The sequence below is a fragment of the Agelaius phoeniceus genome, chromosome 14, assembly GCF_051311805.1.
Source record: "Agelaius phoeniceus isolate bAgePho1 chromosome 14, bAgePho1.hap1, whole genome shotgun sequence".
NCBI classification, from domain to species: domain Eukaryota; kingdom Metazoa; phylum Chordata; class Aves; order Passeriformes; family Icteridae; genus Agelaius; species Agelaius phoeniceus.
The window spans coordinates 4,571,870-4,596,279 of record NC_135278.1 but is presented as its reverse complement, the minus strand read 5'-3'; the positions used below and the strand labels follow the sequence as shown (position 1 = coordinate 4,596,279).

The window sequence follows — 24,410 nt, the reverse complement described above, 5'->3', positions numbered from 1 at the left end:
CACACTTTAGGGAAAACAGGGAAGCGCCTTTGTGGCCACGATTTCCCAGGGGTGCAGCATAATCCAGGGAGGGGATGCTGTGTGCAGCACAGGGGGATGACTCATCCCACTCCTTGGTCCCTGCGCCGGCCACCGTGGACTCTGCGCCTCCCACCTTGGGCTTTCCTGCCAAGGTTGCAGCTCCCCTCTTTACTTCCCCCCTGCACCCCAGTGCCCAGTTACCCCAGCACAGCAGCAGCATTAGGGTGGGACGGGCATTGTGCTCCCAGCTGCCCTCCTGGAGCTGCCCAGCTGGGAGGCTGTGAAAGCAAACCACACAAGGGCAAGGCTGCCGTGGTGATTTTTTAAGTGGTTCCCGTCCTGTTGTCCTTCTCCCCCCTCAGAGCTTTCTCCTCCACCCCAAATGCATTACAGATGAAAGGGTTAAGAGCTCGCCTGGGCCCCCTGCTCGGAGAGAGGGCAGTTGCAGTGTTGTATCTAGACCCAGTGAGGATATATATAAATTCCCTTCGTCTCTTCGGATCTATTTTTAGCACGGCAGGCAGTGGCAAAGGCTCTCCTCAAGGCTTCATCTCCTACAAACAGACTTCACAGACAGCAGAGAAGATAAATTTAGCACACGAGATTTCTTAAAGAGCCAGCAGCTCTGCGGGGCTGCCAGCCTGCCCTGCCACAGCCCCTGCCCCGATACCCCCACTGGGGCAGCCCCCTTCCCCCTTCTGGCCTCCCACATTCTTCCCCCCTCCTCCCCATTTCCAATTTTATGCCCAGCTTCTCCCATATTCTCCCCCTTTCTGGTCTCTTTTTCAACCATTGATGTTTTTTGCTCTTTTTTTTTTTTTTTTCCTTCTCTTTCACTGGTTCGCCATCTCATCCTCCCTGCTTTCTTGTTTTTTTTCTTTTTTTCCCTCTCTTTTCTCTCTCCCAGGCCACAGGGCTCAGAAGATAAAGCTTTCTAGTTAACAGTTCACTGGTTATGCCTACATAGTAAAAAATGTGTAGCTTGATTAATGCCTTCCAGATGGTTAATTGAAAAAATAGGGGGAGAATGCAGCAATCTCTCCCCCCTCTCCAGCACTCTGCACACATCCATTGCACGGGAAGAAGACTGCATCAAAGGGTGAGGGGAGCAATAGATCTGAGAAACAGGGGCAGCCTGTAAACTCCAGGGCGCTGTTGCCATGCTGGGGAGTTAACTCTGTCCCTGCCTCTCATGCCCTCATCTATGCCAGCCCAAAAGCCCCCACCCCAGAGATGTACAATATTCCTTCCTGTACAACACACACACACACCCTCCTGGCATCCTCAGCTGAACCTCCCTGCCCTGTGTCCTCCCCGTGCTCCAACACCCCAAAGCAGCACCCACCTTCATGCTCTCCCCATATGTATTTTTGGGGGGGATGCACACAAACCCACACACATCCCTTTGATGATCACACCATGATTTGTGCACAGGTGCCTCCCTTAGGGGGGCTGTGGAGCAGGAGGGCTCTGCCAGAGCCCTCTGGGGTTTTGGGTTTTGGGTTTGGCAGTGCCAAAGCGGCACGATGGGGATGGGGGCTGTGATTAGGGGGTTTGGGGCAGCTCGTGAGGGAAGGGGGGTGATGATGTGGTCAGCAATAGGTCACTGCCGGGGGATGGAGCCAGTCCATCCGCAGCCCCACACAGCGGTGCCTGCTGTCCCCCTGTTCCACACTGGCAGCCTCTCCTCTCCCCCGAGCCCGAGCTGCGCCTCCTCCCGGGTTCTTTGTCTCTCTCCAGGGAGAGGCAGAGCGGGCACACGGGTCCCTGCCCACCCCGTTCACAGAGATGCTGCCGTGCTGCCGTGAGTCACGGAGGGTTTGTGCCGTGCCATTGGGGGTGAGCAGCACCAGCCCCCCGCCCTGCACACCTCCCACCCCGGATCTCCCTGGTTTCCAGGGAAACAGCGGCCCCAAATGCTGCCTGACTTTCACTTCTGCCTTTCATTTCTCCTTTTATTCCTTTTTCTTTTTGTTAAGAAAAAAAGCAGACACAACAGATTTTTTTTTTAATTTTATTTTCTTTTTCTCCCTCTTTCCCTTTCAGGATCACCACCACGGCCGCCTGCATGATGGACCTGCGGAGGTACCCGCTGGACCAGCAGAACTGCACGCTGGAGATCGAGAGCTGTGCGTATGCCTCGGGCACATCCCCTGCCACACGGGGCCACCTGATGCCAGCCGCTCCTGGGATGCCCCCAGGGCTGCCACAGCACCGGGCTCCTCAACCATGGGGGGAATTCCCGGGAAAACGGAGCTCTAGCAGCAGGCTGGGCATTAAAACCAGTCCCAGGAGGGTGGGGAAGCCTCCCTTAGCCTTAAGGACGCTGTCCTTGCTCATGGCTGGCTCCATTCCGTGTGGGAGGTGGCACCCAAGCCGTCATCCCTGCCTGGATGTTCCCTGGATGACCATGGAAATCCTCCTCCAGCTGTGCTGGCAGAGCAGCTCCAGCTCTCCCTGATAAAAATGCACAGCAGGCTCCCCCCAGGGCTGGCCAGGGCAGCAGAGCTCCCAGTGCAGCCTCGGGGGGATTGTCTGGGACCTGCTCCTTGCATCAGGGATGATCTGGGAGCTGCTCCTTCCATCAGGGAACGAGCTGGGAGCTGCTCCTTCCATCAGGCCAGGATCTGGGAGCTGCTCCTTCCATCAGGGAGGGATCTGGGAGCTGCTCCTTCCATCAGGGATGATCTGGGAGCTGCTCCTTCCATCAGGGAGGGATCTGGGAGCTGCTCCTTCCATCAGGGAACAATCTGGGAGCTGCTCCTTCCATCAGGGATGATCTGGGAGCTGCTCCTTGCATCAGGACAGGATCTGGGAGCTGCTCCTTCCATCAGGGAATGATCTGGGAGCTGCTCCTTCGATCAGGGAGGGATCTGGGAGCTGCTCCTTGCATCAGGGATGATCTGGGAGCTGCTCCTTCCATCAGGGAACGAGCTGGGAGCTGCTCCTTCCATCAGGGAATGATCTGGGAGCTGCTCCTTCCATCAGGGAGGGATCTGGGAGCTGCTCCTTCCTCAGGGAATGATCTGGGAGCTGCTCCTTCCATCAGGGAGGGATCTGGGAGCTGCTCCTTCCATCAGGGAGGGATCTGGGAGCTGCTCCTTCCATCAGGGATGATCTGGGAGCTGCTCTTTCCACCAAGACAGGATCTGGGAGCTGCTCCTTCCATCAGGGAGGGATCTGGGAGCTGCTCCTTCCATCAGGGCAGGATCTGGGAGCTGCTCCTTCCATCAGGGAGCTCCCAGAGCACCTTGGCTGGGAGCTGCCCTCCCCATCCCACCCATGCAGGGTCAGGGGATGGAAATGAGGTCCTGCTGCATGCACCAGTGCCAGAATGTCATTTCTGCCACTCCTCAGCATTTTGGGAACAGTTTACAGTAGAACCAAGCAAACAGAAGGCAGGGAATTACCCACAGTTCCCTGTGTTGTGATTTTGTTCTTAATGGGTCATGTCAAGCCAATTTGTTCATCAAAGCTACATTTCCTCACAGTATTCCTGAGACCCAGGCCGAGATGAAGAGACCCAATTGTTTCCTCCCTCAGAGCTTTTGTGTTTTACACACTTGCACATTCACACTCTGCAGGGCTCCATTTTCTTTGCTTCCAGTTGACTCTGGAACATCAATCCTTTCAGGGCTGGATTATGAAACAAATGTATTTTGATAAACAAAACCAACCCAAACCTCACAGAAAAAGCCCTTTTTTGATGCAGGGGTGCTGGGTTTGGGAAGCAGCTGGGGGCTCTTACCTGTAGGAGATCAGCACTGCCTGTTGATCCCATCCCTCCACCCCAAAAATAACCCTAACCACGTATACCCTGCCTATCTGTGTGCCAGGATCCAACAAAAACCTGATGAGGCAGGCTGCAAACAGACTGCTAATCTGACATTTTAAGACGTCACATCAATACTTTTCGATATTTCAGATGGAAATGACTTGTCTTTGTGAAAGTTCGTTTACTTTTTAGAAGTAAAATGGAAATTTGGTTTTCTCTTTAAAGCTAGAAATCAAAGTGAAGCATTTATTTTTAGACCAAGCAACCTTTCCCTTTAGAAACACTTTTTAAAAATGGCTTCATGAAAAACAAGCTCGATTTCATATTGCATAATGCCATAATAAAATACATTTAAAATACAAAAAATTGGTACCCAACACCAGCAGGTCATAGAATAAATGGAATAGAGCTAGTTAACTGTGAGATCTCCTAAAATTAGTTACTGCAATTTGACATTTTCATTGCTGATCAGGAAGTAAATTTGAAGTCACTGCTGTTAAATTTGTGGCTGATGAAGATAGCAGCGTGCGGGGCTTCGCTGGCTGCGCATTTGAATCCTCCCCAGTGGGAATCCATCCGGAAGGGCTGTGAGCAGAGCCCGGTTCTGTGAGCCCTGGGCTGTGTGCAGGGCTGCAGGGCCATCCCCAGGGGCTGCAGCCACACGGGGAGCTGAGGGAGGCTCTGTGGCTGGAGCCAGCCCTGTTATATAAACCAGGGGAGCCGTGAGTCAGAGCTCGGCATTGATTGGCCTCTGAACGTGTCACTGAGATGGGCAAACGGGCTCTGCCTGTGTTTGGGTGCCAAAATTTAGGGAGGAAGCTGAGAAATCCAAAGAGGTTAAGGGAAGATGCTGAGAAGGGGTTCAAGGGCTGGAGCAGATGTTGTGCAGTGAGTGAGAAACCTCAATAGCTCAGTGTGGTTTGTTTACTGCCAAGGAGGTGCAGAGGTGAATTGTTCCCAGGCTGGGCTCACCTCTGCAGAGGGGGAATGCTGGGGGAAAGGGCCTGGGAACCTCCTGGAGAAACTGGGAACAAGCACAGGAGCCTGAGGGTCTGAGGCAGATGAATTCCCCTGGGAAATCACACCCAGTGTTCCTGAGCTGGGAGGGGCTTGGAGCTGCTGGAATCAGCAGGACTGGGGGGGACCTGGGTGTTTCCTGCTGGTTCCAGCCTGGGGCTGAGTGATGCAAACACAGGTGCTGTGCACAGAGCTGGTGTGTGAGGAGGATAACCCAGGGTCCTGAAACCTGTGGGCATGGAGGTGTGAGGGTTTAACCCTCTGGGAGCAGGAACATGCCAGCTGAGGGAGGAGGAGGAGGAGCCCTGGCTTAGCTGATTTCCATCAGAAGCAGATGTGGCACGGCATTTGGAAGATTGGGTTTGTATTTTGGCACCCGTGAATAAGTGCAGCAATGAGTGAGAGGGCAGGATGTGGGCTTGGAGACTGCACACTCATCAAATAATTCCATCTGGGAGGACACCTCGGGGTGTCTCTAGCCCAGCCTGCAGCTCCAAGCAGGGTCAGCTGTGAGATCAGAGCAGACTGCTGAGCTCTTTGTCCACTCAGCAGCTTCAGGATGACACTGTCCTCAAAGGCTCACCTCTGAGCTGGGGTAACCCTTAGCCCCAAAGAAGAATTTCTCCTTGGTGCTGCATCCGACACGTCCTCATTGCCCCGGTGCCAGTGCTGGGTGTGGTGGCACTCTGCTGAGTGGCTGTGAGCCTGGCAGGGCCTGTGTGCCAGGCTGGCTGGCCAGGGCAGGCTGCTGGGCTGCAGTGCAGCTGTGAACACGAGCTGTCTGTGGGCACAGCTGGGGGGCACACTCTGCAGGCAGCCTTGCCCTGAGCTGCACCAAAGCCTGGCCATTTCCTACTGCTCCCAGGAAGCTTTACTGAGAATCTGAGGCCACCCTTGTGCAGCGACAGCCAAAGGGCTTCAAAACACACAAGGGATTTTCAAGTTGTGATGAACCCTTGCCCCAAGGACAGGGCAGGGCTGTGGACATGGCACTGCTGGTGAGGGGTTTCATGGTTTCATCCCCTGGGCCTCATTCCCCACGAGTCCAGAGCCCTGGGGGTCACATTTCCAGCCCATTCAGCCCTGTCTGCCCTGTATATTTTGGGGTTAAAGCAAGAAGCTTGGCTGAGTTGGCAAACCCATGGCCCTGAAATGTTGATGAGTATTTGAGGCTGGCTCCCCTTTCCTCTCTTCTCTCATTACTGCTCTTCTCAGCCAGCACTTGGTAAAACAGCCCCCAGCCTCAGAGACTCTGTTCACTTCTTGGATCTGAATTTTGACTGAGAGGACTTAGAAAAGGGAGGTGCTCTGATCTTCAAACTTCTTTTCAACTGCTGCTGTAGATCTTCTCCTCTCTGGGAATTTTTAATGCTGAGCTGCCCTGTTTCCCCAGTCCCACCAGTCTGTACTGTGTGGTCTCCCCCTCCTGGTAAAAGGAGGCAGTTTTTAAAAAGCAAAATGCTGTGTTTGGTGCATTTGGCAGAGGCTCCTGGTGCACGAGTCCCTGTCATGTCAGCCATGGAGATCACATTGTGCAAGTCCAGGCTGGATGGACCATGCCTCACCTTTGCTCTGAATTCTAGCCAGAAGTGGGAGTCCTGGCCAAGTTTTCCCCTTCCCCTGGGCCCTGTATTGCCAAGCTCAGCTGAAGAAGGAAAGCACATCAGCAGGGACAGGCTAGGCTTGGTGTGGGCTTTCTTTTGGATCCTGTTCCAGATCACCTTAGTGCAAATGGAGGTGTCCTCTGGTCCAGCCTGTCAGCTCAGCTCTCCCTGTGTGCTCCTTCCTCCCTGCAGATGGTTACACCGTGGATGACATTGTCTTCTTCTGGCAAGGGAATGACTCTGCTGTCACAGGGATGGAGGTGCTGGAGCTGCCCCAGTTCACCATCATTGAGCAGAGGCTGGTCAGCAGGGAAGTGGTCTTCACCACTGGTGAGTGTCTGGGGAAGGGATGCATGGAATGGGCAAAGCTGCTCCTGATCAGTGGGGTTGAATCCCTCTGATTGCTGGGGCACTAACTTAGGATCTTCACCTTGGGGTTCCTCTAAAAAAAAGTGTCTCTGCACCCACCAGCTTTCCTTTTCTCTTTACTTTTTTCTTTTCTTTTCTTTTTTTTTTTTTTTTTTGCCTTCTTCTCTTCAAAGACTTTCAGGATCATTTTCCCCGCTGCAATTTTTCCCATTTCTTAGTCAAAATAATGAGTGAGCTCAAAACCTCTTCAGAAGGTTCTCAGCCTTCATCTGATTTTTTATGTGGTTTACATCTGGGTCTCAAAGCTAATGTAGGTGCAAAGTAAGGAGGAAATATGTCCATTGAGGAGCAAGTGGGCTATGAAATGATGCAAACCCATCTGTACATGGCAATAAAAAGGTTTGGAGAGAATACCTGGGACGATTCAGATGCTGCCAGCTGGAAAGTTGCAGGGGGTTGGATTTTTGGTTGCTGGTCTGAGGTGGAGTTCACTGCCAAAACAGCACAGCACACACCTGTCAAAAAAAGACCGGTGAAATATTGTGTTCAAGCCATACAGGTGGCACATGGTGGTGAGAGAACAATACCTCCTTTTTCCCAGTTACATCCTTGATGGTTTAAAACTGCTGTTTTCTTGTTACTTTAGCTGCCAACCAGGATTACACCCATATTTCAGGCTCCTGTGTTGCCTGAGGGACAGAGGTGGGCAGGAGAAATTACTTGGACTTTGTCTCACAGCAATGAAAGAGGCACTGCTTTGTCCCTGTCAGAATTAGCCTGCTCCAGTGGAAGGACTGTAAAAAGTGCTTATTGTCCTCACTATCCTCATTAGGTTTGCTAAAAGATTAGGAGGAAGTTGCAACAACTTGAAAATAATAAAAAAGAGACCTTCAGATTAACTAACAGTACTCATATTTGCATATGAATTTGCCCAGTCTGACCATAACCCATTTTTAGAACAGCATGGGAAAAATATGATTCAGATCTTCATTGCTGTTTGGAGGCAGAGCTGGCACATGAAACATTGGAAAATCATCTTGTGGCACCCAAATATAGGGTTAAAGTCTCCTGTGTAAGCCTCCATCATATTGGCTGGCACCATAACAGCAATTCCAGCTCTGAACAGCCATTCTCCCATGATGGCTGATATAATATAATAATGTCACTTATGTAGAATTTCCTTTCTTCTTAATACTCTGGGGCAACTGAGCAGATTCTGAAGGGACCCCTTGCAAAAGCTGACCAGTCTGCAAAACCAGCTGCAGAAACTAGGAGATTTCTCATTATTCCTGCCTCTTGAGAACTTTTTCCAAATAAAATTTCAATTCCTAACCTAAGCTCTTAGCACAAATCCAGCCTTGCCCTCCTCTCACACCACGTCCTCCTTTGATGTCTCTCTGGCAGGTTCGTATCTGCGCTTATCCCTGAGTTTCAGGATTAAGAGGAACATTGGTTACTTCATCCTGCAGACCTACATGCCATCCATCCTCATCACCATCCTGTCCTGGGTCTCCTTCTGGATCAACTATGATGCTTCTGCTGCACGAGTGGCACTGGGTATGGAGCTTTTTGTTGTATTTTGAGATGTTTTCTTGAGGGAGATCAGCTGTAACAAAGAAAATCCCTTTTCTTTATGAGGTAGCAATTAAGCAAGTCTGTCAAAGTTGTTATCCCAAATGGACATAAATTTTTTTTTCTGAGAAAAACTTCAAATTTTCAGTCAGAAGAGTTACTTTGTTGTTTTGTTTTGTTTTTGTTTATTAGTACTTCCCAAACTGGAGTCTGTTTTATTTGAATCAGTAAAAGTGCTAACAAAAATTTCCTGGGTGTGAATTTAAACTCCCTGAACAAAAATGCAGATGGTCACTGATTCTCAGGAACGTGGGACCCTGACATGCCCTGAGTTCCTTCACTCTGGTTTGCACTGATTTTCTTAAGAAGAGAAATTTGGGCCTCTCTTTGTCAACAGGTGTGCCAGGAGTGGCCAGTTGCATGATTAATGCTGAGGCTGGGTGGCCAAAAAGTTGTATGGGAATGGTTAAAAGTTGAAAGAAATAAAGGAAGGGGCATTACAGATGTTTCTGATAGCTCAGACCCCATACAGACACTGCAGAAAAAGACCTTCAAGGCCAAAGCAAATGTGGGACAGCAGTTAAAGTCCAAGTTCTTCCTTGGCACATGCTCCCCTAAATAGGAATGTTTTCCTATAAGAGGGGGGAAAAATGAGGTCTTTTAAGCAACAGAAGGGAAGTGGGGGTGGATGGCAGATGAGGGTTTGGAAGAGGAACAGAAGAAAGGGGGGATGGCTGGCATATGAGAATGGGGCTGTGCAACACGAGGGGAAGTTCCAGGGCAATAGGAGAGGTAAGGAGGAGCAGGGCTGGATCTGTGAGTGGGACAAGGCTCAGAGGGGCAGCTCTGGGACAGGCTGGATCTTAGAGCAAAGCTTGGGGGCTTTAAGCAGCTCTAGGAGAATGAGTTTGAGAAGACTCAGAGGAGGGGTGGGTCGTACAAAGGTATAAAAGAGGTGATTTGGCTTTGCCTGCTTGGAGAGGCTGGAGCAGGGAGACAGGGAGGGAAAAAGAAGAACTTGGTAAATTAAAAGGGTAAGTTGCATTGACAGGAGTGTAATCAGAGAGAGAAGAAAAAGAGACCATGGCAGACATTGTGGAAGCACAAGCAAGAGGGTGGAGGTGAGATGCACAGCTGTTGAGTTTCTGCTGACATCTGGACTCAAAGGAGAAGACAGAAAAAGAACATTGTAGATCAGAACTGCAACAGCTCTCCCTAAACTATTCCTGACAGTTCTCGACCTAACTAATCCATAAAAAGCCCCAAAAAAAGAAACTCCACAGCCTCCTCTGGTCACTTTATCTCCAGATTTACCTGCTTGCACAGTCAAAGAGCTCCTCTTTGCCCTAAGTCTCCATTTCAATTTGTCCACTTCTTAATGGAGACATGGAGAACATTCTATTCTCCCTTTTCTTGCCTCAGATTTCTGTATATTTAGACTATGGCCTAAATATAGACCATATTGTGTGTGTATATAAATATATCTCCCTTCTGTTTACCCAACTGAAGGCTAATAGTTCTTTCAGTCTTTTATCAGGAATGACACCAAAGCAGAGTGAGGGTGAAGGGGAAATAGGACAAGCAGAGGTCCAGGGTGCACAGAGAGCCATCACTGTAGAGGTGGGGCTGAAACCACAGGAGCAAATTAAGGTCATGGAGATTATTAGAGCTGCCAACAGAGGAGGAAAAAAGGAGAAAAGAAGATCAGCAGGGTAGTAAGAACAGCTAGAGAAGCAGAGGAAGACTAGGTTGAAGGGGAAGAGTTATCACCCTCAAAAGAAGTGTGAAGGCTCATTGCCATGTTTTTGGAGCTGGCAGAAGACTGTCAAAGAGGCAGGTCTGAGGTCACTCTGCCAGTCCAGAGAAGGGAAGAGCCTGAGAAGAAGCTGAAGAAGAGGACTGAAGCTGTGAGAGTAATCATAGTGAATCAGGCTTTTGGAACTGAGTGGATGGGGACAAAAGTGTTCACAAAATGCTTATTTAAGATGCAAGAAATGTGAGGAGGCCTAAAAAGGAGAGTGTGAGAACCATGGGAGGAATGTGTCCAAGTGATAATTGATGTAATGAATGGTAAAGCTGGTGAGAGGAAGGTGGGAACTGATGGGGTCAAGGACAGAAGCCTACGAGGTAGGCAATAAAAAGAGAATGCCATGAAGAGGAAATCTCTTCACTCTTTCTCCAATTCATGGCATTGGAAAGACACAGCAGTTTATAAACTCATGATGCCAAGGATGCTGAGGCATGCAGTAGCACACAGTGAAGCCTGATGAGTTCATGAAGGATAAAAAAAGGAGGAGAAGAGGGTAAAAAAAGAGCAAAACTGAATGTTTCCTACCACACTGAGAGAAAGAGGGAAGATCAGGGGGACTTAAAGAAACAGGGATGCTGATCCCCATCATGCTGATAATGCTCACATTTGACACTTTCTCCAACTGTTTGCTGCTGGATCATTTTCTGCAGCAATTTGTGGTGGGCTTAGAATAACGACAGTTGCACTGCTCCCATCCCTCCTGAGGCTGTCCCTGAGGATGGCATTCCAGGAAACCATCCCACGTGGCTAACAGAGCACCTGCCCTCTCCTCACAGGGGTCACCACGGTGCTTACCATGACAACCATCAACACCCACCTGCGGGAGACGCTCCCCAAGATCCCCTACGTCAAGGCTATTGATGTTTATCTCATGGGCTGCTTCGTCTTCGTGTTCCTGGCCCTCCTGGAGTATGCTTTTGTCAACTACATCTTCTTCGGGCGAGGGCCGCGGCAGCAGAAGAAGCAGAGCGAGCGCGTCAACAAGACCAGCAACGAGCGCCACCGCTACGAGGAGAAGAGGGTGAGAGAGCAGGTTTGTCCTCTCCTTTCATTGTGGCAGGAGAATTCAGGCTCTCCACTGGGTGAGCTGCTGTCTTGGTTTGGAAAGACAGGAGTCTGCTAAGGAAGGCAGGAGCCTCCCCTGAAATGGAGAATGTAAACCCTCCCCACCCCTCTGAATTGCTGTAAATTTTAAATTAAGGGGCTCTCAGACAATAATATGGGAGCAGGAAATAACAGTTCTTTAATAGGGAAGAAAAAAAAAAAAGGATAAAATAAACAATGCAGTAAACTAGAACAACACTGCCAGAGTCAGAACCCAGCCTGACACCCTGTGGGTCAGGGTGTTGGCACAGTCCCATTGGAATTGTGGCTCAGCCCTCCTGCAGTGCCAGGGGTGGCTCTGCTGGAGCAGGGATCCTGTAGAGAAGGATGGATTCTGCCTCTGAAGATCCAGGGGAAGGAGAGGCAGCTGCTGTTCCTCTGGGGAATCCAGTGCAGAAGCTGTGCTGGTGTTCCAGAATCTCCAGATTATATCCAGGTAGGAATGCTTGGCTCCTCCCCCTGGGCTCACATCTCCCAATGGGATGCTGTAGCTCTTATCAGCCATGCAGGGACATTCAATGGCTGTTATCAGCAGATGTCCCCTCCCCAGGGAGGAGTGACTGTGGTCACTGAGAGAGAGATCAGGCAAACTGCCCACTTGACAAAAGACAACTGCCATACAGATGGTAATGGGAAACATCTTGCCTTGCAATCTGGAGCAGCTGCAGAGCAGTCTTTGTGCTCATCATGAGAGGTGAACCCCAGTTTCCCTTCTCTGGTGATTACTGGGAATTTTTCTGCCTTGATCATCCTCATCCAGTCGCATCAGAGCCCTCCTCTTGTGTGGGGCAGGTGTAGAAACGTCCCTCTGTGGCTTTTGGTCCTCCTGTTGGCAGAATCACACTTCCCCGCTAAAAAATTTGCTGCAAGCACAGGTGGCTGCTCCTTCTGCCCCAGCAGCAGAGGACAACCCTCAAATGCAGCATGTTCAGAGCTCACAAATGACCCCAGCAGGGGTATAGTCACCAAACTCTGGGCAAGAAAAGGAACTCCCCAACACCATCTTTTAAGTATTAAAGGCATTACTTTATTCTGGCCAGGATGTGCAGTGGAAATCATTCCAACCACATGTGATTCTTTACCAGAATTTTCACGTATTAATATGTTAAAAAAAGTACCCCAAAGAAATTCTCATTGTTTGGTTCTGCATTACACAATTCTTAGTATTTGATCTCCTATTGGCTATTGATTCCTTCAATGCTATTTTTGGTCCTCATTCTTTGGCTCTCTTATCAATCTTTTCCCAGACTGGGAACCTGCCAGGAGTTTAATATCTGTTAATGTCTCTCTGTCTCCTGTGTGTCTTCTGGCTACTTCCACCCTGTAGATATTAAGCTCTCAGAATCTAGGAATCTTCTTTATGTTGATTGAGGCCTCACCCAGTGAGACTCAAACTCTCAGTGAACAGAATTTTTTTGAAGAGAAACCTCAATTTCCACCCTGCTTTGGCAAAGGTGAACCAACCCATGACTAAAGTTAATTTTTTATAAGTTATATAATTTCCAACAGTATTGCTCCCCAGAAATCTGTTCAGAATCACCCCTAATGGCACACAGGACACCCAGTATTGTATTTGCTGGGAAATATCCTGACGAAGGCAGGAATGATGGATCTGATTCCATGTACTCAGAAGGCAATTTATTACTTTATAATACTATATTATATTAAAGAATACTATACTATACTAAACTAAACTGTACTAAAGGATACAGAAAGGATACTTACTGAATGCTAAAAAGATAATAATGAAAACTCGTGACTCTTTCCAGAGTCTTGACACAGCTTGGCCTTGACTGGCCAATGAGTCAAAACAACTCACAGCAGAATCCAATTGTTAGGAAAATTAATCCACAAACACCAGAGCTTTATGTCCAAAAAGGAGACAGAGGAGTCTTTTTTTAGCTTTATTCGAATAAAGGAAGAGGCCATGGGGCATTCCCCTGGGATCTCTCCAATTTTTGGAGGATGCAGCCTCCTTTTTATCCCAATTTCCCAGCCACATTTCCCTTCTCTCTTTCCCCATTGGCTGAGGCACTTGAGAGGTTCAGACTTCCTGATCCACCTGATGCCAAAGATTTCCCTCTAATATATAACTCTCCCTTTTAATTTTTAATTGATATGGAATTCAGGGGTTTTTCTTCCTCTTTGTTTCTTTCATCTTTCAATGTCTCATTTCATTTATCAGCAAACCTAAAGCTTATTTGTAAAAGCAAAGATCTTTTTCCATTCATCAATCAGTGGTATCCTTCCCATTGTTTCTTTTACCTCCCAGTGCTGGTTTTATCTACCAGCAGACCCACAGCTTGTTTGTAAAGACGAATCTGCTATTCCTCTCACAATGAAACAATCACCTGTGGGTAACCAACCCCCAAACACATTCCAAAGGAGCAAAACACAGGAGAAGCAAATGAGATAAGAATTGTTTTCCTTTTCTCTGAGGCTTCTCAGCTTCCCAGCAGAAAAATCCTGGCCAAAGGGATTTTTTCAGGGAATGTGAACACCACAACCCAGTACCTCTGTATCTCTGTTCCCCGTCCCAGGTTGACCCTTACGGTAACATCCTCCTCAGCACGCTGGAGATGAACAACGAGCTGCTGGCCACGGACATGATGAGCAGCGTGGGCGACTCTCGAAACTCTGTCATGTCCTTCGAAGGCTCAGGAATCCAGTTCCGCAAGCCGCTGGCCTCTCGGGATGGCTTTGGCCACCACCCCACCCTGGACCGCCACGTCCCGCTGAGCCACCACGCCGCCGCCCGCAACCGCGCCAACTGCCGCCTGCGCCGGCGGTCGTCCAAGCTGAAGCTCAAAATCCCAGACCTGACAGATGTCAGCACCATTGACAAGTGGTCAAGGATCATTTTTCCAATCACTTTTGGATTCTTCAACCTTGTTTACTGGTTGTACTATGTAAATTGATGCCTGCGGCCTCCGAGAGAGATAATAGGGACAGACACTCAGACAATGACAACACAGGAGTGTTGTGGTCTTTTGGGTTTGGGTTTTACTCTTTACTATCATTGTCATTTATTCCTATGGTTCATTAGATTTATTCTAAGCTTACTCTTCTCTTTTCAGCACATGTAGAACCACGGAGTGTGGGGTGGGGTAAAGGGAGAGAAAGGTACGGGAGGGGGTTTGGTTTCAGGGAGGGATGTGTTTGTCTTGATTTTGGTTTCCTGCTGAAGGACTTACACCATTGTACAAAAAAAAAAAAAAAAAATCCAAACCAACAAAAACAACAAAAACCAAAAAAAAAAGGAAAGAAAGAAAAAAAAGAAAAAAAGACAGAAAAAAAAAAGAAAAAAAAAACACACAAAAAAACCCCAAAACCAAGAAAATTAAAAAAAAAAAAAGAGGGGGGAGATTTAAAGAAATTGAGTCAAAAACTGGTGGGGGCGATAGGTTATCTTTGGCTGTGCTCACTAATGCTCTATCCTCACTTCCATTTCACTACTGAATTTCATCTTTCACTTTTCAGTCTTATTATATATTTTTTAATCTTTCTTCTATCACTGTTCTTAACCCCTTCATGTTAATTCTTTCATGGATTCATGAGATGATGGGGTTTCATTCTCACGCTATGAGATTTTTCTTTTCTTTTTCTCTCTCTCCCTCTCTCTTGCTTACAAGCCTAAAAGAGTCTTTTAAACCAACAAATAAAAAGAATATTTATTTTGGAAGAGCTGGGAAGGGAGGGGAAGACGAGGCAATTATTTGGGAGGGAAGGGGCAACGTGGGGTTTATGGGAGGGGGGGGAGGAGGGAACTTATCAAAACCAAGGCACATTTGCAAGATGCCTTTTTCCACCTTCAGGAGTTTGCAAGCTGTTTTTCCTGTGTGAATGTGCGTGTGTGGAGCATCTGTGTGTGTGTGTGTGTGTGTGTGTGGGCACGTGTGTCCATGGATGTGTGTGTGCAGGCATGTTTTCTGGGGAGGGGGGCTGGGGAGGGGGGTTTTGTAATATCTTTTGTAGAAAGAGAACACAGATGACATTTAACTGGCAGTGTGTTTGGGGGAGGGAGGGAGGGAGGGAATAGCAGGGGTTTGTTTGCTCATTGCAGCTTCACCAGGTTGGAGGTGGGGGTCCCAGCTCCAGAGGCAGAGCTGGGCAGGCAGAGTGTGCAAATTGGCACTTGCTGAGGGAAGAGAGGGATTTGGGGATCAGCAATAGGGCAGTGCTGCTGTTCACTGCTGGCATCTGATCTCTAGGAGACTAAGCTGATTCAGTCCTCAGAAGAGGGGTTGTTCCTAGTTATCCCCACCCTGCATCTTCCTTACTGAGCCTGGAGAGAAAAGCAGTTGCAGGATTCTAAAAATTCAACCCTTTCCCCCTCTCCCTGTTCCTTATGCCAGATAGTGCATCCACACTCCAGCCCTCTGAGTGACCATAGCCTGCATCAAGGCACAGGAAAGGCTGGATATCATTTAACTTTGTTAAGTTATGATGAAAAAAAATAGGGAAATGATAATGATCTCCTTTCCTAAGAAGTTCAGGAGTGAATGGTGGGCTGGCAGCCTCTGATTTGTGCTGCTTCTACCAGGCCTCCCTTTATGTCTGTTAAGATGTACAGAGTATAGAAAAAAGCACCCTGTGCCCTTCCTTGCAGAGGATGAAGCTGAGGATGAGGTGGAGTTCCATGGAGCATCATCCTGCTGGGAGATGATGGTCTCCAAAGGCTGGGCAGGGGGAAGGTTGCAGTGAAAATGCTGAGCTTGGTGCCTGTGGAAGCCCCTGAGTCTCCAGGAGCTTCCATCCACAGGCATTCCTGAGGAAGGTACAGGAGGAGACCTTGGCCTTGGACAGCAAGGTCTGACTTTCCCAAAGGAGCCAGTGACTTTCAGGAAATTCACTGAATTATTGGCCACTTTGGCAATCACTGATGATTGATAATCTCCCTGATAATATTAATAAAAGCCATGAAAATGTTAAATTCACAAGTGCAAAACTTTAACCCTAGGGTCATTCTGCCATTCCTGGAGTAATGATGAGAACCTTGTTCTTATCTGATAGAGTTTTTTCGTGTCAGACCCATGGACACCCACATTGTCCTTTAGTCAACCATCCTTTTATTTTCCTGCTAGCATTCTCCTCCCTTTTCCTTGATTCCCATTGCTTGGGAGAGCAGAGTGATCCTCTGAGACCAGGGAAACTCCTGTTTTTCAGATGACCCTGATGCACATCTTTCATTCACTAATTTATGTCTGTACAATGCTATGAAAATGTGAATCTCTCCAGGCCTGACCCAGTAACTCTGAAGTCAGGGAAAGTTTTGCCTGGACTTGGCTGAAGCAGGATCAGGCCTCATCAGAGTAATTATTGTTATTTTTATATCAGTAATGTGTCTTATGCAGAATCTGAAGCATAAGAGTAGAGCATTCCCCCCTTGCCCACATGTCTGTCCCCCTCTCATGTTCATGCATGCACATGTTTGGGCCAGGCCTGCCTGGACTCACCAAGGTTTTAGCACAATTGTTAAATCAGACTTAGATTCCCCCCTGCCCTGCAGAACAGTCTCCTGCTGGTTTCCCCATCCATGAACAGTGCTGCTGGGGATGGGCTTTCCCCAGATTGCTGCAGTTCATGCTCTGTATGGGTCTGTGTAGGAGTAAGAGTCTGGAGGATCAGGTAGTTCTGTCTACCTGATATGCAGGAATTTAAAGCTTGGCCAGTGAAAGTTACACTTCCTATTGATTCTATTCAGAAATATCTTTTAAATGCTTTAATGGAAGTCATAAAGTTGTGCTTTATGACAGCAGCAGTAGAATGTCAGTGGATATCAGCATGGCATGGCTGCAGCTCCCACCAGGAGACTGCTTATCAGCAGGTCCAGTTTGCAAGGGGAGCCTAACCAGGTGATTGATGATTCAATAAACTATCTAAAAATTTACCCTTTTTACATGTGATTGCAATGTAAAGGGTGGTCAGAAGGATAAAAGTGGAGAGAAAAAGAGGCAGTTATAAAAAGCCTCTTAAGATTGGATGGAAAACAAATGACTGTGGGGTAAGAAATTCTGAAGCTGAGGAAAATGACTCAGGAACTCCAGGAATCTGGCAGTTGTAGTAAAAGCCTGACACATGTGTAGTATGAGTTAGGCACCTGAGAGCTGTCTGAGCTGGCCCCAAAGGCTGGCAGGGCCAGCAGCACACAGATGATGCAAAGCCCAGGGATGCTCTGTGCTTCTCAGAGCTGAGCCCCACACGGGGTGGGGTCCTGAGGGACCAGTGCCCTGCAGGTACAGCCTCCAGAAACTGGAGATCAGGCACAGGGAGGCTGTGTTTAATATTTGAGGCTTCAATCCAGGGTTGAGCCCAGTGACAATCCAAAAGCTTTCCAGGGAAAAAAGCTCTGCTTAGCAGATTTCTTCTCCTGCTGGGACTGGGAGCCAGACTCCTGTGCTGTGGCCTCTGTTCTCTGTTGGCTGGGCTCTCTTTCTTATCAGGAGTCATCCTAGTTTCTCTCTTTGAATGTTTCTAACTTGGTATTTCCAGGTCAGTGTTACTCACAGAGTCAGTACATGCAGACTCCTGGACTTTGGGGTCCAACACAATGATCTTTGCCAAAGAGTGTGTGGTCAGGACTGGTGACAGTTCAGGAGCTGCCTTACACTTGCTGGTGATGGGGCAGTGTGCTGGAGAGCAACAGAGAGTCCTGGGAGTGGGATGAGGAATAGCAACTGGGAGGGAAGGATGCTGAAGGCCTTTAGGAATGCTCTGCTCACAAAGTGAGGTGGCACCTCTGTGTCCCCCTCCACAGCTGCCTGCTCCACCCCTAAGGAAGGCAACAAACCCCTGTCTTGTTTTGAGGTCCAGCAACCCAGAAAGGACATAGAGAAGGAAAAACAAGGCATTTTACTGATGCTGAAGGCTCAGAGGTTTCAAGCCATCACAAGCATGAGTGTTACCAGAAAGGTGGAGGGGATTTCCTTGCTGCATCTGGTGTGCCCACTGCTGCCCTCCTCTTCGTCACAGAGGGGGAAGGGGGACAAAAGGGTTTGTGAGTGCTTTTCCAGAGTGGAGCTGCTTCTGGCTTTTGCTGCAGTGGTGCAGGAGGCAATGCTCAGGGCCTGGTTTGCTGCAGGACTGCTGCTTGCTGGGTTGTGCTTTTTAGCATTTGAACATGAGGGGCATTCTGGGCTGCCTGAGGGGGCCGGGCTGGGGGAGAATGTTTTGCACCTTTTCCATGTGTAACAGCCTAGGGAAGGCTCGTGGAAGAGGAGAAGGAGGAGCAGAAATAGAAATGAAATCTCTCTCAGGACATACATGGCCAACACAACTCTATTGCTTCATTTTCTGATACTGTATAGTGCTGTCACTCAGGGACCTTTCGTGACTGGGACCTTGGGACTGTAATTCTGCCTGTCCCCTCCCTATCCCCCCTTTGCCTTGAGTGTTGAGAGATGAAAAGACAATGAGAGGAAGTGCAGAAGAGGGAAACGAGCCCTGCTAGCAAACCCCTGCTATTCCAGGGTGACAGAAAAGCTTTGGTTATTGAGGTAGAAGAAAGATGTAAACCTTTATATTCATGGCTTTGAGCATAAACCAGCCACTAGTGTATATAGGATAAGTTGACAGTGCATGAAACAAACAGGACTGTAGGTTTTAAATGGCATCCAACTTTCTTGCATGCACATCTGACACCATGCCAGCAGCTTATGTCTTGCAAATAAGTAGGGAACCTGCCAAGGCTTGGCACTTCCTCTGTCCAATGGACAGCACATCCACTTCCCAGAAGCAGAGCCAGGAAGGGAACTGATCTGGTCAGTCTGTTTGAGCAGATCTGCTCCAGAGGGTCTGGCAGGAGGAGATATGGGGTGAGGAAGGGAGCTGGTTTTGTTCTCTTTGTTGTGGGGAGGAGGAAGGGGTTTAAATCTCTGAGCTGTTTTCAGACAGAAGAGAAGCCTCTGGAGCTGCAGACCAAAGGACAGTGGCTTTAGGGAAGGTGGTTACTGGAATCCTGATGGAGAGGATGGCTTGAGGAAAAGGTGCTTGGTGGGAGAAAGCTGTAACTTCAGAAGCAGAGCAAATAGGAGAGAGCTTTTGAAAATATATGTGCAATACAAGAGGTTTGCAGGGACTGGAGCACTGGGGACAGCCCTGAGTCAGACAGGCTGGGTCCAGCTGCAGGCAGCACTCCAGGAAGCCCAGCCATGGCAGCAGTCCCTGGTGGGCACAGCCTGGCCTCTCTGGGGGACAGGGAGGGCAGGAACAGGGAAGGAGGGAGACTCAGGGTGCGTGGCCATCAGCAGAGCTCAGTCCCTGAGGGCAGGGACAATCAGATGCATCCAGACAAAGTTGCAGGAGCTGGGCTGAGATGTGCAGGGGAGTGACCGCTGTGCCAGACTGGGGTCACACCAGAGACAACGAGGCAAGAAACGTCCTGCTGGTTACCAAATGCTTTCTGGGAGAGGAAACTGGCCTTACCAAGCAGGGCAGGATGTCTTTACAGTAGATGTGAAAGTTGGGATGGGGCATGGTTTGGGTGAGAGATGTGAAACCAATGTGTTGGAAGCAGGACCTAACGCAGATGCTGGGAGGGAGGGAGGGAGGGTGGAAAGGTGGGAGGGAAGGGAGCAGAGACTGGGGAAGAGAAGATGTATATAGTGTTGGGTTTTATTTTTCATTTCCTTTTGTTCCTTTTTTTTTTTTAAAGAAAAAAAACTTGTTTGATTTCTAATGTCTTGATGTAAACCAAATAAAAATGGTTCTGTACATTCAGAAGTAAAGAACAGCTGAAAGGTGACAAGTACAATAAAGAAGCACTGACCTTCAGGCTACTATAACCATTTCCCCAGACTTTTCCCACAGGATTGGAGGGCAGACCTGTGCCTGTGCCTGCACAGAGGTGCTGGGATGGTGACCTTGGGGCTGGCTCCCTGATCCACCTGTGAGTGCAGCACAGAAGAGGTGGGCAGTAGAGGTGGAAGTGATGGTATGTAAGTAACTTTTCAGTGTTTGATCCCACCACCCCTGAGGCCAGCAGGAGGAGGCTGTGTGCTCAATGCCAGTCCCTTGTGCACAGGGTCTCTTCCCAGAGCCAGCCTGCCTCATGCCTTACTGTGGTTGGAGATGTAGTGAGGAGGGGAGGATGGGGTCAGCTGTCCCTTGGATAAATGGGGTAATGCAGATGGAGCAAAGGCAGTGGGAGCCTGAACTGGACTTGCCTGTCTTGTGTTTAGTGCTTTGGAAAAGCAGAGGACAGTCTTGCCTCCATGGGGCAGAAAGTGTGGCTTCTCTGCAGTGGGGCCAATAAATGTCCTGTTGTTGGTGCTATTGCAGCAAGACCAAAAGGAAAAAAAACAAAGCAAACCAACACTTGATGTGGAGGGCAGACCTAAGAGGAGTCTCAATGCTCTTAGGAAAGGCCATTCTTCAGCAGAAATGCTGGAGTACATCAGCATGGGACAGCCCCAGAGCCCCCATCAGCTCTTTCTGCTGCTGACCAGGCCACCAGCACTGGTGGGGAGCTAAGGGCAGGTGCTTTGCTGAGACAGAACAATGGGGACTTGTGTGAGCTCCTGCACTGCACTGTGCTCTGCCACAAAGGGCAGCCCCTTGCTCCCAGAATCTGGGAGTGTCACCACAGAGACAATGAACCCACAGCATCCCAAAGCTTCCCAATGGACCCACAGCATCCCAAAGCTTCCCAATGGACCCACAGCATCCCAAAGCTCCCCTTCCCAGCCCCATGCCATGGGCTGTCTGCTCCCAGCTAAGATGGCCACAACTCACCAGTGCCAGGGGCAGAAAGCACTCAGTGAATAATACTGAAAATGTGTGTGACAAAGTGAGGAGAGGAGATGTGATAGACCCATTTATGATCCAGGGATGCACATTTTATCATTTGCACAGGCTGAGCTTGGCATTTATGCTGGCAGACTTTTCTCCCAGCAAGGATGAAACAGTGTAGTGGTGAGTAACGTTATTTTTGTGAAGGGATGACAATTTCTCTTCCAGTATGTGTTTTAAACAGTGTTGCTTTGCCTTCTGTGAAGCCTAATGCCTCCCAGCTCTCAGTGCTCTGATGTAGGGAAGCACCAGAGGTAATTGTTTCACTTAATTAGATGCTGGGGCCATGGTTTTGGGAGCTTTGCTGGGTGTCTGATGGACAGAGTCCAGGCACAAAGACCAAAGATCTTTTCCTTGGCTCTCCCAGGCCTCTGGACATGCCTTGCCCAGTGTGTGCTTTGCTGGATGTGCCATCACATGGCTCATGGTGCCCAGCCCTGGTGCTGATGAGCCTGCAGAGAGGGTTTGAGGATCCATGGGCTGGGAGAAGCCAGGCCAGCAAGGAAGGAAACTGTGCTGACCTTTGTTGTGATGCTGATGGCCCTTGGGGCCTCAGGCCAGGCCAGTGGCTGGGTTTCCAGCAGCAGGAACAGCCTGTGCAGATTAGCAGAGGCTTTTCTCTCTGGGGCTTGTCTCCTGCCTGCAGAGAGGGGAGCTGGCACTGCCCCTGCCCTGACAGATGCTCTGCTCCAAGCTGGGATGAACTTGCTTGTCCTGGCTCTGTCCCTAAAGGAGTCCTCTCATTTCTCCTGTAGGGGATGGTGCCTCTGGCTGGGCTTTTCTCCCTCACCACCATCCCCTGGCTGGGCTGGAGCCCTGCAAGGGCCTCTCCCAGTGAGGCCAGAGGGTCTCAGTGCTGGGGCAAGCAGGAACTCCTGGTGCACAGTATTGGAACATGTCAGGTGGGAGCCCAAGGTACACCTTGTGAGAGAGCTGGTGCTGCCACAGCTGGTGATGCTTTAAGCTCTTTTCCCCAGAAACTGAGTCCTACAGAACCTGGGGACCACTGTGCCTCAGGGACAGCTGGGGACCCACAGGGGCTGCTTTGGACAGGAATAGCTCTTCTGCCAGTGCAGCTTTCAGGCTTTTGTTAGAGATCTTGTCACCCTTGTGGCCCTTGAGTTTTGAGGCAGACAGAAGGAAGATGTGTCCCAGAGCCTCCCACAAGCAGAGACTGGGCACAAATCCCTGAGTTTCAGCCCCTGCCAAGGCTAGCAAGGTTAGCAAGGGAGTTGGCAACCCTTCCCTCTCCCATTTCTCTTGCACTGAAGCAAGAAAGGGATGGGCAAAGCAGAGATTAAACCCACACAGTCCCAGCCCAGCAAAGCCCCAAGTCTTGCTCAAGTCTGAGCACAGGAGCAGACCTGACAACTGCACATCTCCTTGAAACCCTGCCTGGATCTGACAGCTTCTCTGGGCTGGGGCCAGTGTGCTTGGCAGGCCAAAAGGGAAGGTTCTGAGGGAGCAAACCCCTAGAAAGGCTCAGCACTTGTCACAGAGAAGCGTTTCTGTCACCTGGGAGGATGAGCAGCTAGGTGCTGGAGGAGAAAATGGAAAAACTGAGGATGAAGGAAAGCCTCAGGTGTCACCCAGAAATATCCCAGCCTCTGGCACATACACATGACCCTGGTGGCAGGGCTGTGGTGGGGTCTGTGGCGTGAGTTGTTTTACTTTTATTTCCTTTTTCTACTGCCTGGCACATCATAATATTGTGTCTTTGTGTGAAATCACATCCCCTGCCAAAAGAGAACCCAGCTCCTGGAGGGCAAACACCCTCACCACAGGGATGGTGCACCAAAAAAGACACGAAAACAAGGCTGGGGCATCTTCCCAGGAAAATCTGTTCCATTTCTGGCTCATCCTCTCCAGCTGCACCCACCCATCTCCCTCCCAAAGACGAAGAAGCTGCAGTGTCTTCTCTGGCTGGGGACAATTGCTGGGGCCTGAAATCCAAACAGCTGAACAGCAAGAGGGCAGGAGGATCAATGTCAGTGTCACAGTGTGCTATCAAAGGGACTGCTGTGAACCATCTTAACATACTCTGAGTGGCTGCATTGCATCCTGTACAGCGTTATTAAAAAACAAAAAAAAACACCAAAAAAATACCAAAAAAAAGAAAAAAAAAGGAAAAAAAAAAAACCAACCCAGAACAAACCACCCATTTTTATGATCTTTAATTTGCATTTTCTGCATGAAATAAGACCTTGATCCTTGTCTTTTTTCACAAAAGCAGATTCTGCTTTAACTAATGTAAAAAAAAAAAAAAAAGGGGGGGGAAAAAGGAAAGAAAAATAATGTTTCTAGCAAAGTGATTTAGATGTAGAAATTTTTGTAAAAAAAAAAAAAGAAAACAACCAAAAAAAAAAGGGAAAAAACCAACAAAGAAATAAAATAAAATGACCTAAAGAGCCATCTTTGTCTACTCTAGAGGTGGGAAGGTGTGACTGGAGGGTGGCACTTTCTGCTGGGTCTGTGGGAGCCCAGGGCAGCAGGAGGGCTCTGGGGAGGACGTGGTCACCAATTGCTGCCAGGTGCTTTCAAAAACTGTCCCTTCAGCTTCTCCCAGGGACAGTGGGCAGGAGGGCAGGGCGGGGAGGGGCAGGGAGAGCTGCCTTGGTTTTCTTTTGGGGTTTTGTTTGGGGCATTTCCGTTCCTGTAGTGACAGTTTTTGAAAGGTGACGATGAACAAAAGTGAAAAAAACCCAACAAACTTGAAAAGAGTTTACAATTTTGTACAAACATGATAAATACTAACAGCAAATGTTTTTAAAAGTGGTCCATACCAGTGCCAAAATAATGTAATGTGTACATTAATTTATTACATTAATTTATTCTCTCTCTCTTTCTTTTTTTTTTCTTTTTTTTTTTTGAAAAAAGGTGTTAAAACACACAAAAAAATTTCTTTTTTAACAAATGCTGTATGTGAACATAAATGTACTTGAACACTGTTGGTTATTAACTGGTTAGGAAACTTTCTTGGCCTTTTGGGTTTGTGCTTTTTTTTCCTACCCAGAACAAAAGTAACACCTATAAAATACAGCCTTTGAAGGTGAAACAATCAACTCCTCTCTGCTGGTCTGAGTGTTCTCCTGTTTCCATTTTCAAGGCACTGTCTTTAGGCCTTGCCATAGAGAGGACTCCAGCTTGTCCTGAGCTTTAAACACAGCTGTGTTAATGCCACCTGAAAGGTGTCCCAAGGACTTTGCTAAGACCTAAGCAAAGTTTTCTGCATTTCCAAGTGTTCTGCTGGCCTGAACCAAGAGCTGGAATGTGCACAAGCTCCATGAAACTGCCTGGAGCAGAGGGGAAAATCAGAACAAATTCCCACTCTTGTTTTTCCACCACAAGG

At 48.7% G+C, this 24,410-nt stretch overlaps 1 protein-coding gene across 2 annotated transcripts in view; it reads left to right on the top strand.

Moving 5' to 3' along the window:
* Window positions 1–23,334, top strand: part of LOC129125750 (gamma-aminobutyric acid receptor subunit beta-4) — a 90,901-nt gene extending 67,567 nt beyond the window's left edge. Inside the window, exons 5-9 of one of the 2 annotated variants that reach the window (XM_054641354.2) lie at window positions 2,068–2,150; window positions 6,610–6,747; window positions 8,191–8,343; window positions 10,945–11,189; window positions 13,813–23,334. In XM_054641354.2, the coding sequence (XP_054497329.1) occupies window positions 2,068–2,150; window positions 6,610–6,747; window positions 8,191–8,343; window positions 10,945–11,189; window positions 13,813–14,190 (997 nt within the window). In that variant the 3' untranslated portion in view covers window positions 14,191–23,334. Of the gene's footprint in view, window positions 1–2,067; window positions 2,151–6,609; window positions 6,748–8,190; window positions 8,344–10,944; window positions 11,202–13,812 lie in introns of both variants that reach the window. The other variant, XM_054641353.2, reaches the window with a different exon arrangement.
* Window positions 23,335–24,410: the final 1,076 nt, after the last annotated feature.